We start from the raw sequence: 12,656 nt of genomic DNA on the forward strand, positions 1-12,656 counted from the left end.
CATATAGCTGGACTATTGCTGAGTGCGGAGTAAAACTAAACTCACTCACTCACTCAAACACGTGCAAAGTAAATAAAACAATGCAAATTATACACACATAAAACATATGCTCATAAATATGGCCATTCAAGTGTCACGCCGTATAGGTGGCATGCCATTATTGTTTTGATGACCACATGTTTTAGAAACTTTCTCGTTTGACAAAAATGAATGAGAACAGTCTACTTACTGATGGTTTGGGAAGTTGAAGATGTCAGCTGTCTAGATATTCCGTCTTCACCGACAGCAACATCATCGACATTGCCACCTGAAATTAAACCCACACTTAATACTTGTCTGACGTATTGCTACTGTATCAGAAATATAAACCAACCAACCAACCAACCATTCACAGCAGCTTGCATTCTGATTACTGCTAGTGCTTCAAGCGTTCGTTCGTCACGCCCAAAGACCCTAATTCGATTCCCCACATGGAAAAAATCTGGTCGCCACTCACTGCAGTTTGTCTTAAACTTTGTATACCTGCATGGGCCTAGGGTAGTCTTGTGGTTAAAGCATTCGCTAGTCACGCTGAAAACCCGGGTTCGATTCCCATATGGAACCCGGTTGTGTGAAATCCCATTCATGTGTCCCCCTGACACCGCTGGAATGTTTCTAAAAACGGCCTAAAACTTTACTCACTCCTTCCGATTAGCATAAACATATACCATTACAAAGTAGGGGATATAGGATTTAGCAGATTGATAAAATGTACATAATGAGGTCAAGTTGGTGAAGATCAAGGGAAAATGTAACAATTTATTCCATTCCTTTGGAAATGTTTCATCTGTATTGATATATCACTTTTTCTCTCGTGCACTCGCAATGGCTAGCGATATGCTCGCAAAATGGAATATCCCTACTTTTATTAATGGTATATATTAATTTTACATCTCCGACAATATAAATATGGTGGAAGATTAGTTTGTAATGAAGTTGTGTAACCAGTAGATGCAAATAGGATCCACATAAACAACAGCTACGTCGAAGGTGGTTACCTGACAATGGTAAAGTCTTGATAATCAAGGGTAGTAGACAGAAAGATCTCTGACAAGTTTTTGATAATGACCATGTAATAAATTTAACCAAATTAACCTCTACAGAACAGAACTAATGAATACCCCTGGATACCAAACAAATATACATACAAACATTTGTTTGGACAATTGTAACAAAGTGGCATGCATTACCAATCCCAATGGCATGCATTACCAATCCCAATGGCATGCATTACCAATCCTAATGGCATGCATTACCAATCTGAATTCCCTTCAGGCGTGTTCTCAAGCATTCCATGCGAACTCTTTTGCCGGAAGGCAGGACACTGAAGCAAAGGGCGTGCTTATCATACTGCCAGTAAGGATCCACCGCCTGCACCTGCAACAGGAACGACGTCAACGTCAGCATTCACTGGAGGTATCGTCATTACTCGGGAGTGAGTTATAGTCTCTTGGCTGTCAAAATGTACCGATGAATTTCACTTTAAACAAAGAAGTAAATTGAAAAAAAGATAAATTAAGATTGCGAATCCTCAAACTTTTACCTTGCCAATTGAACATTTATTTCTCAGATTTTTTCAACTTAGGATAAAAGATGATAACAAACGATCACAGTTTCAAAACGCTTTATTTGTTTGTATTACAAGGAACTAAGCATATTAAATGAAACGCCGAGAACAAGTGGGTTGGTGTAAGTTAAAAATGCAAGTTTACACTAAAGTTAGCCTCTCTATCTTCCACTTCTTCATCACAAGAGATGTTTGTCGTGTAGTTTAGCGCTAGAATACTACATATACCAGAAGTAACTATAATTGCAGCGCGTGCATTTGGTTCAGTGTTCAAACTACTGTCATTATCCCCTTTTATACAAACCAATAATAGTGATTTGAATCTGTGATCGTTTGATAAATAACTTTTAGGAATATTCAAGCAATATCAAGGGGACACCACATCTCAGCTTGCAGTCACTGAGGAATCGAACCCTGGTCTAAAGTGTGACGAACGAACTCACTACTCATTCGGGTATTCCACCGCCCCACTTCATGTTTGAACATTACATAGTACCTAGTAATATACATAGTTACAGCTCAGGGGAAACAAATATCGTGTCACGCCTTTCCTGTTACACCATGATTGGACATAGCCAGGAATCAGATCCGTGTCAGGAATCACAGAAAACACCGTCACTTCAAGGAACATCCTGATACAATTATGGGTGTGGGTGTATTTGAGTATTTGAGCATTTCCTGGTTCGATATTATTTCGTTGATATGTTGAGTAACCACATCTTGATCAACAGAAGAATGGCGCAGTAAACAGCCTCGAACAGTACAAAGTGACAAATACTCTTTCAGAGACCGTTTCGCCTTGTTTTCATGTTTAACCCCGCAATATTCCATCCTCAAACTTGATCACCGAGTGATTGATAGTATGAGCTAAGATGCACGCCCTCTTTGTACCGTGACAATCAAAGAAGTAACTGACCCTAACCTGCGAGCTATTAAAATGTTTGTGATAGAACAGATTGTGGCAAATTTGATTGATTGGTTGTCGTTTAGCGCCGTGCTCAGCAATATGCTAGCTACATGAAGCATGGCGGTTGGGAAAACCAATCTAGTCTGGAACAGACAATCCAATGATAAACAGCATGGGCATCGAACTACTTGACTGGGATTCCATAACAAGTGTCAAGGAGCCTATTCACCAATTCTATCCCTGCTCTTCGCGGGTTCTATGGACCAAATCCAACCCTGACTCGTACTTAGACTACCTTGACCTTACCCACAGGACGTCTCAAGGCCTGTAACGATCGTGACAGGATGTCTGGCAAGATGACGTAGTAATGATAACGATGAGGACCAGGAAGAGCGAGTGAGTGAGATCTACGCGCAATCAGCAATATTCCAGCTATATTCCAGATGGAATGTACTAAATAACCGGGAATGGAAATATGAAGCTACTAGTGGCGACGATGTCATAAACGTAATGCTGTTTATGGATGTGAAAGAATTTGAGAATGAGTGAACGAGTGGGTTGGGTGTTACGCCTTTTCAGCAATAGTCCTGCATCATGGCGGGGGACACCAGAAATTGGCGTCACGTATTGTATCGACGTGGGGAATCGAACCCGGGTCTTCAGCGTGACGAGCGGTCGCTTTAACCGCTAGGCTACCCTCATCACCCCAGTCTGAGAAAGCCGACGATGCTGGTGATGCTGCATTGTTGTGCAATCGTTGACGTTAATGCAGGTCCTCACCTCAACCATGTAGTGATCTTGTCGGATGCCTTCAAAGATGACAAATCCCGACTTTGCATTGTTTCTGGCCAGGTTCGGAATCTCCCTTACTCCACGGCCATCCGTTGTCTGCAGAAAAATACATGTATCTGAATCAATGAAGGTGTTACACATAATTCTTCATGCTGTAGTTACGATCGTAACCCTGAAAGTAATCTTCAAAGCATCACATAATTTGCAACAGAAGTAAGAACTGCTGTGGATCATCTGCTCGTAACAGATGCGATGTCACTACATACATTTTCCGTTCCCAGAAGCAGTGCAAAGTACGACGAATTCGTAAGATGGTGTTGATCGTAAATTATACGTATATCTACCTACCCAAGATGAAATTAGATGGGTTCGTTTTAGGACGCAATGATGAATATTACTAATCATCAACTTGAGAAACAATTGTATCTCAGCTTAATGTCGTACGATGCCAGGCTATCAATTTAACATTCCACCAATTAAGATTCCAGTCTTCAGGAATCCATGCGTTTGGTAAAAGACTACTATTGTCGCAGAGGGCGACTGACGGGACCAGTGTGATATCAATCACTGGATTGTCTGGTCCAGACTATTTACAGTCGGCCTTCATACAGCTGGAATATTGCTGAGTTCCGCGCTAAACGAACAGCTTGGTTCGATAACATCCCCCTCACCTTGCCGCACGATGTCTGTCTCTCCGTGTTCAGTTTGCACATCTTCAGGGCGTTATGCAAGTTGGACATCACATACAAAGACACAATAAATTCCCTGAAGCGGAAACGAGCCGGCGCAAGGGTGAAGCTCACCGAAAGTCTGTAGCTCGGAAGTTCAGAATTTCGGGAAGGTTTGCAAGTTATGACTGGACTCCAGTCGGCTGCCTTCAGCTGTCTGTCAACACATTACATATTTATAGTTTAAGGTGAAAACATCTTGCTGACACAAGTATCAGCATATTAAATATTCATATTCAAGGTGAAACATCTTCTTACTTGAAGTCATAGACATGTTTAGACACACTTTCCAATGTCGTTGTCACTTGCTTGACATTAAAATCAATGACATTAAAATCTATGTTGAAACGTCGCCAAAACAGAATAATTAAGTTGTACATCCATAAAATAGGACTCATTCTACAAGTAAGTATATCGTAAATGGATAGACATGGGGATCGAACACGTAGTTGATGGTACTATTTGTGTGGACTTAAGATTCGAGCGCGTTCTTGTCACCAGGCTGGCGGAATAGTACAGTGTTATAGCGTTCACTCGTCATTCCGAAGAACTTGATTGATTTACCTTGGGGAATCTGTGAAGATCCCTTTTGGGGGTCCCCCGCCATGTTATTGCTAGAATATTGCTAACTGCGACGTAAAGCTTGACTCATTCATTCACTCACTCGCTCTCTATTGGTTGATAAGTGATCTGGGTCGTTTAACTGCCAGTTGTTGAGTACAGCAATATTCCAGCAAAGCTACCCTCTCACTCAATCACTCATTCACCTACCCATGCACCACTCACTCATTCCTCCATCCATCCGCCCACCCCTCACCCACTCACAAACTCACTCAATCACCCACCCACTCACTAGCTCACTCATTCACCCACCCACCCATTCACTAGCTCACTCATTCACCCACCCACTCTCACTCACTCATCCACCCACCCATTCACTAGCTCACTCATTCACCCACCCACTCTATATCTTACTCATTCACCCACCCACTCTATAGCTCACTCATTTACCCACCCACTCTATAGCTCACTCATTCACCCACCCACTCTATAGCTCACTCATTCACCCATCCATTCACTAGCTCACTCATTTACCCACCCACTCTGTAGCTCACTCATTCACCCACCCACTCTATAGCTCACTCATTCACCCACCCACTCTATAGCTCACTCATTCACCCACCCACTCACTAGCTCACTCATTCACCCACCCACTCACTAGCTCACTCATTCACCCATCCATTAACTAGCTCACTCATTCACCCACCCACTCTATAGCTCACTCATTCACCCACCCACTCACTAGCTCACTCATTTACCCACCCACTCTATAGCTCACTCATTCACCCACCCACTCTATAGCTCACTCATTCACCCACCCATTCACTAGCTCACTCATTTACCCACCCACTCTATAGCTCACTGATTCACCCACCCACTCACTAGCTCACTCATTCACCCACCCACTCACTAGCTCACTCATTCACCCACCCACTCTATAGCTCACTCATTCACCCATCCATTAACTAGCTCACTCATTCACCCACCCGCTCTATAGCTCACTCATTCACCCACCCACTCACTAGCTCACTCATTTACCCACACACTCTATAGCTCACTCATTCACCCACCCACTCTATAGCTCACTCATTCACCCACTCACTCTATAACTCACTCATTCACCAATCCATTCACTAGCTCACTCATTCACCCACCCACTCACTAGCTCACTCATCCACCCACCCACCCACTAGCTCACTCATACACCCACCCACCCACTCACTTACTCACTCACTCAATGTTACCACCTCCGCGCGTGTTCGAGTGTTTGGATGGTGCTCACCTCTCTGTAAAAAAAAAAATAGTGAGCTCGATGTATAAAATATAAAATCGATGCATAAATAACAGTTCTGTGTGAGGGGATGTTGGTCACACCAGTAGGTCTTACGCATTTCACAGTGAGTTTTCTTATTGTTAATTGTCGTTCATGACAATATCTGCTCGAGGTAAAAGCATCATGGGTCTTAAGAATTTCACATTAAGTTGTTTTTATATTGCTCACTGTATGACATCATTTCCAAAGCAAAGGTTAAAGATCTGTATTAACTATAACCGCAGCGGCACCTTGTCATCGGTTTTATTCCACAAAACGACATAGCGACAAATAGCCAGAATGGGTAATTTGGTCATATTTTGCTGAAACCAAAAGCATTGTCCCACATCTCGAATACTTACAACGGGTATGAAGCGTTATTTTTCAGAGATATTTGAATGATTGAGAAGAATAGTCAAAAATGGCGTCTACAATGACGCATTGGTCGGTATGCTTTTGAAAAAAAAAAGATATTTAGTTTAGGATCTGTGAATAAAAACAAAGTTATGTTACCTTGTACTTCCGGTAGAGAGAAGTAGAGACTTTGTGGCTGTCGGTCACATGGAAGCGAGTACAACAGTGCCTGGTACAAGAGCCTGGGTCCCGTCTCCAGACCGGAGAATATGTCCCGGAACTCCATCTGAAGGAGGGGATTTCGCACAGATGTTATACTGAGTGAGTATGGTTTTACGCCGCTTTTAGCAATATTCCCGCAATATCAAAGTGGGAGATACCAGAAATGGGCTTTACATATCATACCCATGTGGGGAATCGAACCCGGGTTTTCGGTGTAACGAGCGAACGTTTTCCTCACTAGGTTACCCCTACACACGCTGTGCGTGTTTTGATCGTAAGAGCAGAGTAGTCTGTCAACTCTCACGCATCCTGAGTGAAACTCATGCATTTTATATGTCTAAACCCAGCCATTATTGAGTGTGTTTAAAGAAACTCCTTTTTAATAAAGTAACATACTGTTTTAGTCTGTCTCACTGTTCCTGAGCCACATTATTTTCTCTACAGCCTTGGCCTTCCTGCAACGCTAAAAACATGCGCAGAGCACGTCTAGATTTCCCCAAGTTCAGAATCACTGGTCTCCCTGGGGCACCTTTCAGTTAAAATGGATTTATTTGTTACAGTCAAAATTACATATATTCATAAACTTAGCATTACTCTTAATTTTACTAAGAGTATATTGTTGTAGAACAGAATTGTAGGGATTATTAGAAAATTAGGAAATATTTTGCTATTTTTGTATGTTTTTAAAGGGCTTAGAAACTTGCTACAAAATCACATAGACACAAACACACGCACGCCTCAGCTATCACTCACTGGAACTCTCGGGACTGACAGCTATGCATTCTCCGGTCACGATAACGTACAACGTGAATAGTGTCAGAGATAAACACAGACAAATACGCTGGGGGTAACTTACACTGTTGTCAGATGCCTTGAATGTATTTCTTGAGAGATCAAATATTCTGGAGAACGATGTTTTATCTTCAGCGGGACCAGTGATCTTCCTCATACGCAACAAAAAACCCCGAAGGTGGCTGAGGTCTGCAATGAAGAAAATTCCGACCAATCACGACAGCACCGAACCTTGATCCCCATGTTTTCATCTTCCACGTGTTCATGGCCAAAATCAAAATTCTACTGAATGGGTATGATACGTGTTTTATGCCGCTCGCAGATTTGGAAAAAATAATCGTTATCAACGAGCACGCTCACAATTGCTAAAACCTTATAGTCCATTTGACTCAAAAGCGAACTGATGAATTGCAATCTCACTCAAAAACTAACAAACATGCAATACGCAATGAAACGATGATCAGAATAAAAAAAGTTGGACTAATTTTGTACATTTTTTGTCCTAAAAGTAAAAACGTTGTTTAACAAATTATCATTCAAGTTTTGACACAGTTCAGTTTGTTACGAGGGAGGAGTGCAAACAGAGGAACAGTCATCATTCAAGTTTTGACACAGTTCAGTTTGTTACGAGGGAGGAGTGCAAACAGAGGAACAGTCATGCGGACGCGAATCACTAGCACAAGTGCCGACAGTTGTTGATTAATTCACCCACGTGCTGAAAAGTCTCCGTCCTTGTAACAAATGGTGAAATGAGTAAATATTTCATTAACAGTTTCTAAAACAACCTTTTCTAAATTTAAAGGACATAGATTCTGCATAAATCTCAGAGTTGGTCTGATGTTTTAATTATGATCAGCGTAGTAGTAGTAGTAGTAGTAGTAGTAGTAGTAGTAGTAGTAGTAGTAGTAGTAGTAGTAGTAGTAGCGGCAGCAGCAGTAGTAGTGGCAGCAGCAACAGGAGTCGTCAGATCAAAAGTGTGGATATAAATGTGGGATAATAACTTAATATGTCGAATCCAGGACTAATGGTTTTCTGGCGAAGACGTTTTGCATTTATATCGTCAGTGGATTATCTCGTCCAGTACCTGTTATATACAAGTTCTGGAATAGTGGCGTTAACAAAAAATGGTGTTGACGTGTTGCATGCTTTGACACGCTCCGACATACCGAGGAACTAGTTGGGCCGAAACTCGCTCGAGTCAAAGTTACTAGACATTTTCTTTTGACGTATTCACGAATCAACCATAACTCCTCCTTGCTAGATTTGCCGATATCAATATTTACGTATTTGCGTGTCATTAAGCGCAGTCTAGCAGCGCATACGACCAACCAGGTCTCCAAACATCCGTGTTAGGTATCATCCTTGGCGATGACACCATGATGAACTGATATGTACTATCCATAGGCCCTTTACAGCAGGTCAAAATCGATAAACTGAACCCGATTTACTATCCGGCCTCCTAAGTATATAACGTGTAAGGTGCATCACAGACATTCGGCTACGCGGCCGAAAACCGGACCATTATGCACTCAATAAATAAAACATAGTATTCTAATGGTCTCACAAGTGCTAAAAGCTTTTGTTTATAATTCCGACGTGTCTAGGAGGCATATACACGGGCTTTCGGTGGGTATGCATTTGTTGGTTTTTATTCAATCGCCAAAGACCGAACTGATGTGCCGGAAGTATACAAAAATTGGGTTGTCAGCGCTATCTCCGGCGATCTGATAGGCTAACACATTAAAACGATTTAATGGATTTTTATGTGTTACTTTAAAAAAAATATTTTCACTCTTTTTTATATTTTTTCTACCAAGGCAAAACAACAGACCATGACATTTTGGATGAAAGACGTTCGTATTTTGTATTTCCCTCTCATTTTCGCACGTGCATTTGTTGTCATTTTATCAAACAATGTGATTTTACTGACGACCTAATTTTGTATACTTCCGGCACAGCAACTCGGTCTTTCGCGATTTAACAACAACAACAACAACAACAACAACAACAACAACAACAACAACATACGGAGAGCATGTGAGCCTCCTACACACATCGGAAAAATGGACAAAGGCGCTTGATACTTGTGAGACCTTTAAAATAAGACATATTGATTGATGTGTGCATAATTGTCTGTGATGCACCTTTACATGTTACATAGTAGTTACTGGGGTTGGATAATCAACCAGGACTGAGTTTATCGTTTTTCTGACCCGCGGTGAGGGCCTGTGGTACAAACAAGGATAAGCAAAGTCGAGACAGAAGATATTTTGGATGCCTGCCTGAGAAATCTTTGACGGTGGAACTTAAACAATTTAGCGATTGGTATCACCAGTCCTGGTGAGACGCAGTCGACCAAGTATCGATCGCGATACATCAAGGTCTATTTACACTAGCACAGGCATGAGATCCCGGACATTTACCAGCTGCCGTTGCGACATTATGTAACATATACAGACACACAACGAATAAGGAAACTAGTACTGTAAGTTGGATACAGTCGAACGGGGAATAATGAGGCCACACCGAACTTACCATCTGACTCGATCACGTCAAGCAAACAAACAAGCGAAAGGTCAAACACACGAATCACACGAATCAACAAACAACAAACGAGCAAACATACGAATCAACAAACAAACGAACGCACAAAAGTGCGAATCTACAAACAAACAAGCGAGCGAACAAACACAAGAACAAACATACGAATAAACAAACAAACGAACGAACGGGCAGTTTACCTAATGCTGGAGGTTTCCAGTTGACAACTGCCACTGGCACACGCCCCACTGTTCCGTTAGTGACGACAACTTCTACTCTGAAGTCCCTCGGTCTTCCAGCTGACACCCCGTTGAATTGGGCAGGCACTTGTCCATGTGGGTATACTGTAATGAAGAATGCGTTAGGTGAAAAGAAATAGCTAGGACTTGACGCCGCGTTCAGTAGCGGTCATAGGGACAACGTGTGCGTATGCGTGTGTGCGCGCACGTGTGTCTGTGTGAGCACGCGCGTGTATTTGCGTGTCTGTGTGCGCGTCTTTTTGCTTAAAACATCTGGACTAAAAAAAAAATGTCTCACTTGAAATAGCCGCCTTCATCCCGATATACTCACGGAAACAAATAAGGGAACACATGAAAGTACAAGTGTTCCTTTGTCTAGTTCCAGGATTTCACTCACAGGGCAATACATGGCTTGTGAAGAAACCCGGAAAAGAATAAAGCGACTCTTGTCCTACCATGTGTTCCCTCTTTCGTTTCTGTGAGAATTTAGTAATTCTGGTGTAATACTATGGAATCCGAGAAGGGACATTGTCGCGTTGTCGCATTGTCGCGTGTCGCGTTTTAGTAAATATCTTATAAGACATACTGTAGTCAATATTTTAACAAAACGCGACGCGCGACAATGCGACATTTCATCAAAAGTGTCGCTAAAGTGTCGCTATGTCGCACTTTGGAGGAACAGAAAAAATGTTATTCGAAACGCGACACGCGACAATGCGACAAACAGGCGAAATGTCGCATTGTCGCGCTTTGGTTAATTTTTGCCTCATTTTGCTTGTTTTTGAGACGGCGACAACGCGACAATGCGACAACGCGACCATGTCCCTTCTCCGATTCCATAGTAATACAGTGTGGGTATGTGTTAATGCCATATTAAACTAATGTTTTGTGGTGGTGTTTATATATACAAGTATCAAAGTTGAAATTAGGGTACATTATTATATTTTCACACGGGGTAAGCTGGTTGCAATCAAAAAGGAAATCATGGCACAGGGATCCGAATCATTGTTCGGACAATAATTTTCAAAAGTGTAAATGTAGGCTTTTGCAATCGTTTATTGTTTTTATATGTTAGGATGAACCTATATTTCAAATTTGAACGAAATCGGTGAGGAAATATTCTATCGCTACAAATATACAATATATTCTATCACATAAAATTAACCATTGACATATACTGCAAATTAAAACGAAATCGGTGTATTTGAAACACATTGTATATTTTGTGATTAACATATACTGCAAATTAAAACGAAATCGGTGTATTTGAAACACATTGTATATTTTATGTGATAGAATATATTGTATATGTATGTATGTATGTATGTATAAGCAAAAGTCTAGATTTATATTATTGTCCAAATAGTGATTCGAACCCATGTGAATTATGGGGTAACACGGAACTCACCATCTGATTCGATGACGTCACAGTTAATGCTGAGTCTCTGAAACAGGAGGATGTTTAGAGATAGATATAAGTGAAAAGCAGGAAATGCCTTGGACCAATTGATAATCCCTGCTCGTAAAGAGATGGTACATATTGTTATCTTGCATCGGCTTTGGCACAGAGAAAGTTAGTAGTAACTCACTTGGGAGTAAGTAAAATGTCTCTCAGTGTGGGATCTGTATTAAACAACGGTATTGTATACATCACGAGTGCTGCCACTTGCGCTCACGGTCGCCGCATATAAGCGAAACACTGTTAAACGCAACTTAAAACCCGGTATAATTAAATTTCCGCTGTGGTTATTATAACTCTTGCGTTCTCATCTGTTGAACTGGTCGCGTGTCATTGCATTCATCTTAAAATGAAATAATAGAAAACCTAAACCACGTGTTTGATGGAACCTGTGGATGGACTAATTCATCACTTCGGGCTGCCGGTGAATTCCATCCAGTTGAAGGAATGGATGGCACTTACGACAATCTTAGTGCTCAGAGGGCTTAGAAAATCGAGGTCCAAGAGTGTACATCCTTCGGTTTTTCAGTTTACATTATCATTCAAATATGTCGGAATGTATCGCTAAGTTTATTATAGCAGGATCCCAGTTTACAGATGGGTCCAAGGACGGTGGCGCAGTAGCTTGTGCCACTGTTATTGGATCTAGAACAGTTACTTCTAGATCACCTAGATTATCACAATCAAACATAATTCTTATAAATACAAGAATATGCAATCAAACAATGGTCACATATAATCTGAAAAATGAAAGTAAAATTTGGAATGTTTTGATCAAAACTGACGAACAAAAGAAACTATACACCTGGTCAAGGGAATTATTTTCCTAAAAACGAAGTATATATATTATGTAAAGCATTTCGACTCCGACTCAGTGCTGAGCCTAGGACACATGCATATTATGGTTTTGTGGACTAGCACGTACACGATGAGAAATAACGGTCTAAAAGTTGTTACGGTTAAGCATTTACCGTGACAAACAATGTAAGAAATCCTCTGTGAACCAGCAAAACAGAACAAAGACTAGTCCGAAACATTCAAATTCTGTATCATTGTGCAACGAGAGCAAGCTATACAAGGTCACAAGTCAATTTCATAATGCTGATTACAAATTCAATACAAGTGAGACAAAATCTAAGGCAA

At 41.3% G+C, this 12,656-nt stretch overlaps 1 protein-coding gene across 1 annotated transcript; it reads right to left on the reverse strand.

The window, feature by feature from the left end:
* Positions 1-221: 221 nt before the first annotated feature.
* Positions 222-6,546, reverse strand: LOC137271564 (uncharacterized). Its single transcript, XM_067804011.1, has 6 exons — positions 6,420-6,546; positions 5,877-5,880; positions 3,977-4,190; positions 3,294-3,374; positions 1,296-1,416; positions 222-307 (listed from the first exon to the last, which is right to left on the reverse strand). Exons 1-6 carry the CDS (start codon positions 6,544-6,546, stop codon positions 222-224), a joined length of 633 nt encoding a protein of 210 aa, XP_067660112.1.
* Positions 6,547-12,656: the final 6,110 nt, after the last annotated feature.

Source organism: Haliotis asinina, chromosome 2 (assembly GCF_037392515.1).
Source record: "Haliotis asinina isolate JCU_RB_2024 chromosome 2, JCU_Hal_asi_v2, whole genome shotgun sequence".
NCBI lineage: Eukaryota > Metazoa > Mollusca > Gastropoda > Lepetellida > Haliotidae > Haliotis > Haliotis asinina.

Coding starts and splice junctions, on each gene's coding strand:
- LOC137271564 (XM_067804011.1), bottom strand. CDS start 6,546: ATGGAGTTCCGGGACATATTCTCCGGTCTGGAGACGGGACCCAGGCTC. Junction 3,375..3,976: donor GACAGACATCGTGCGGCAAG/GTGAGGGGGATG, acceptor GGAGTAAGGGAG/ATTCCGAACCTGGCCAGAAA. Junction 1,417..3,293: donor AAGATCACTACATGGTTGAG/GTGAGGACCTGC, acceptor TTCCTGTTGCAG/GTGCAGGCGGTGGATCCTTA.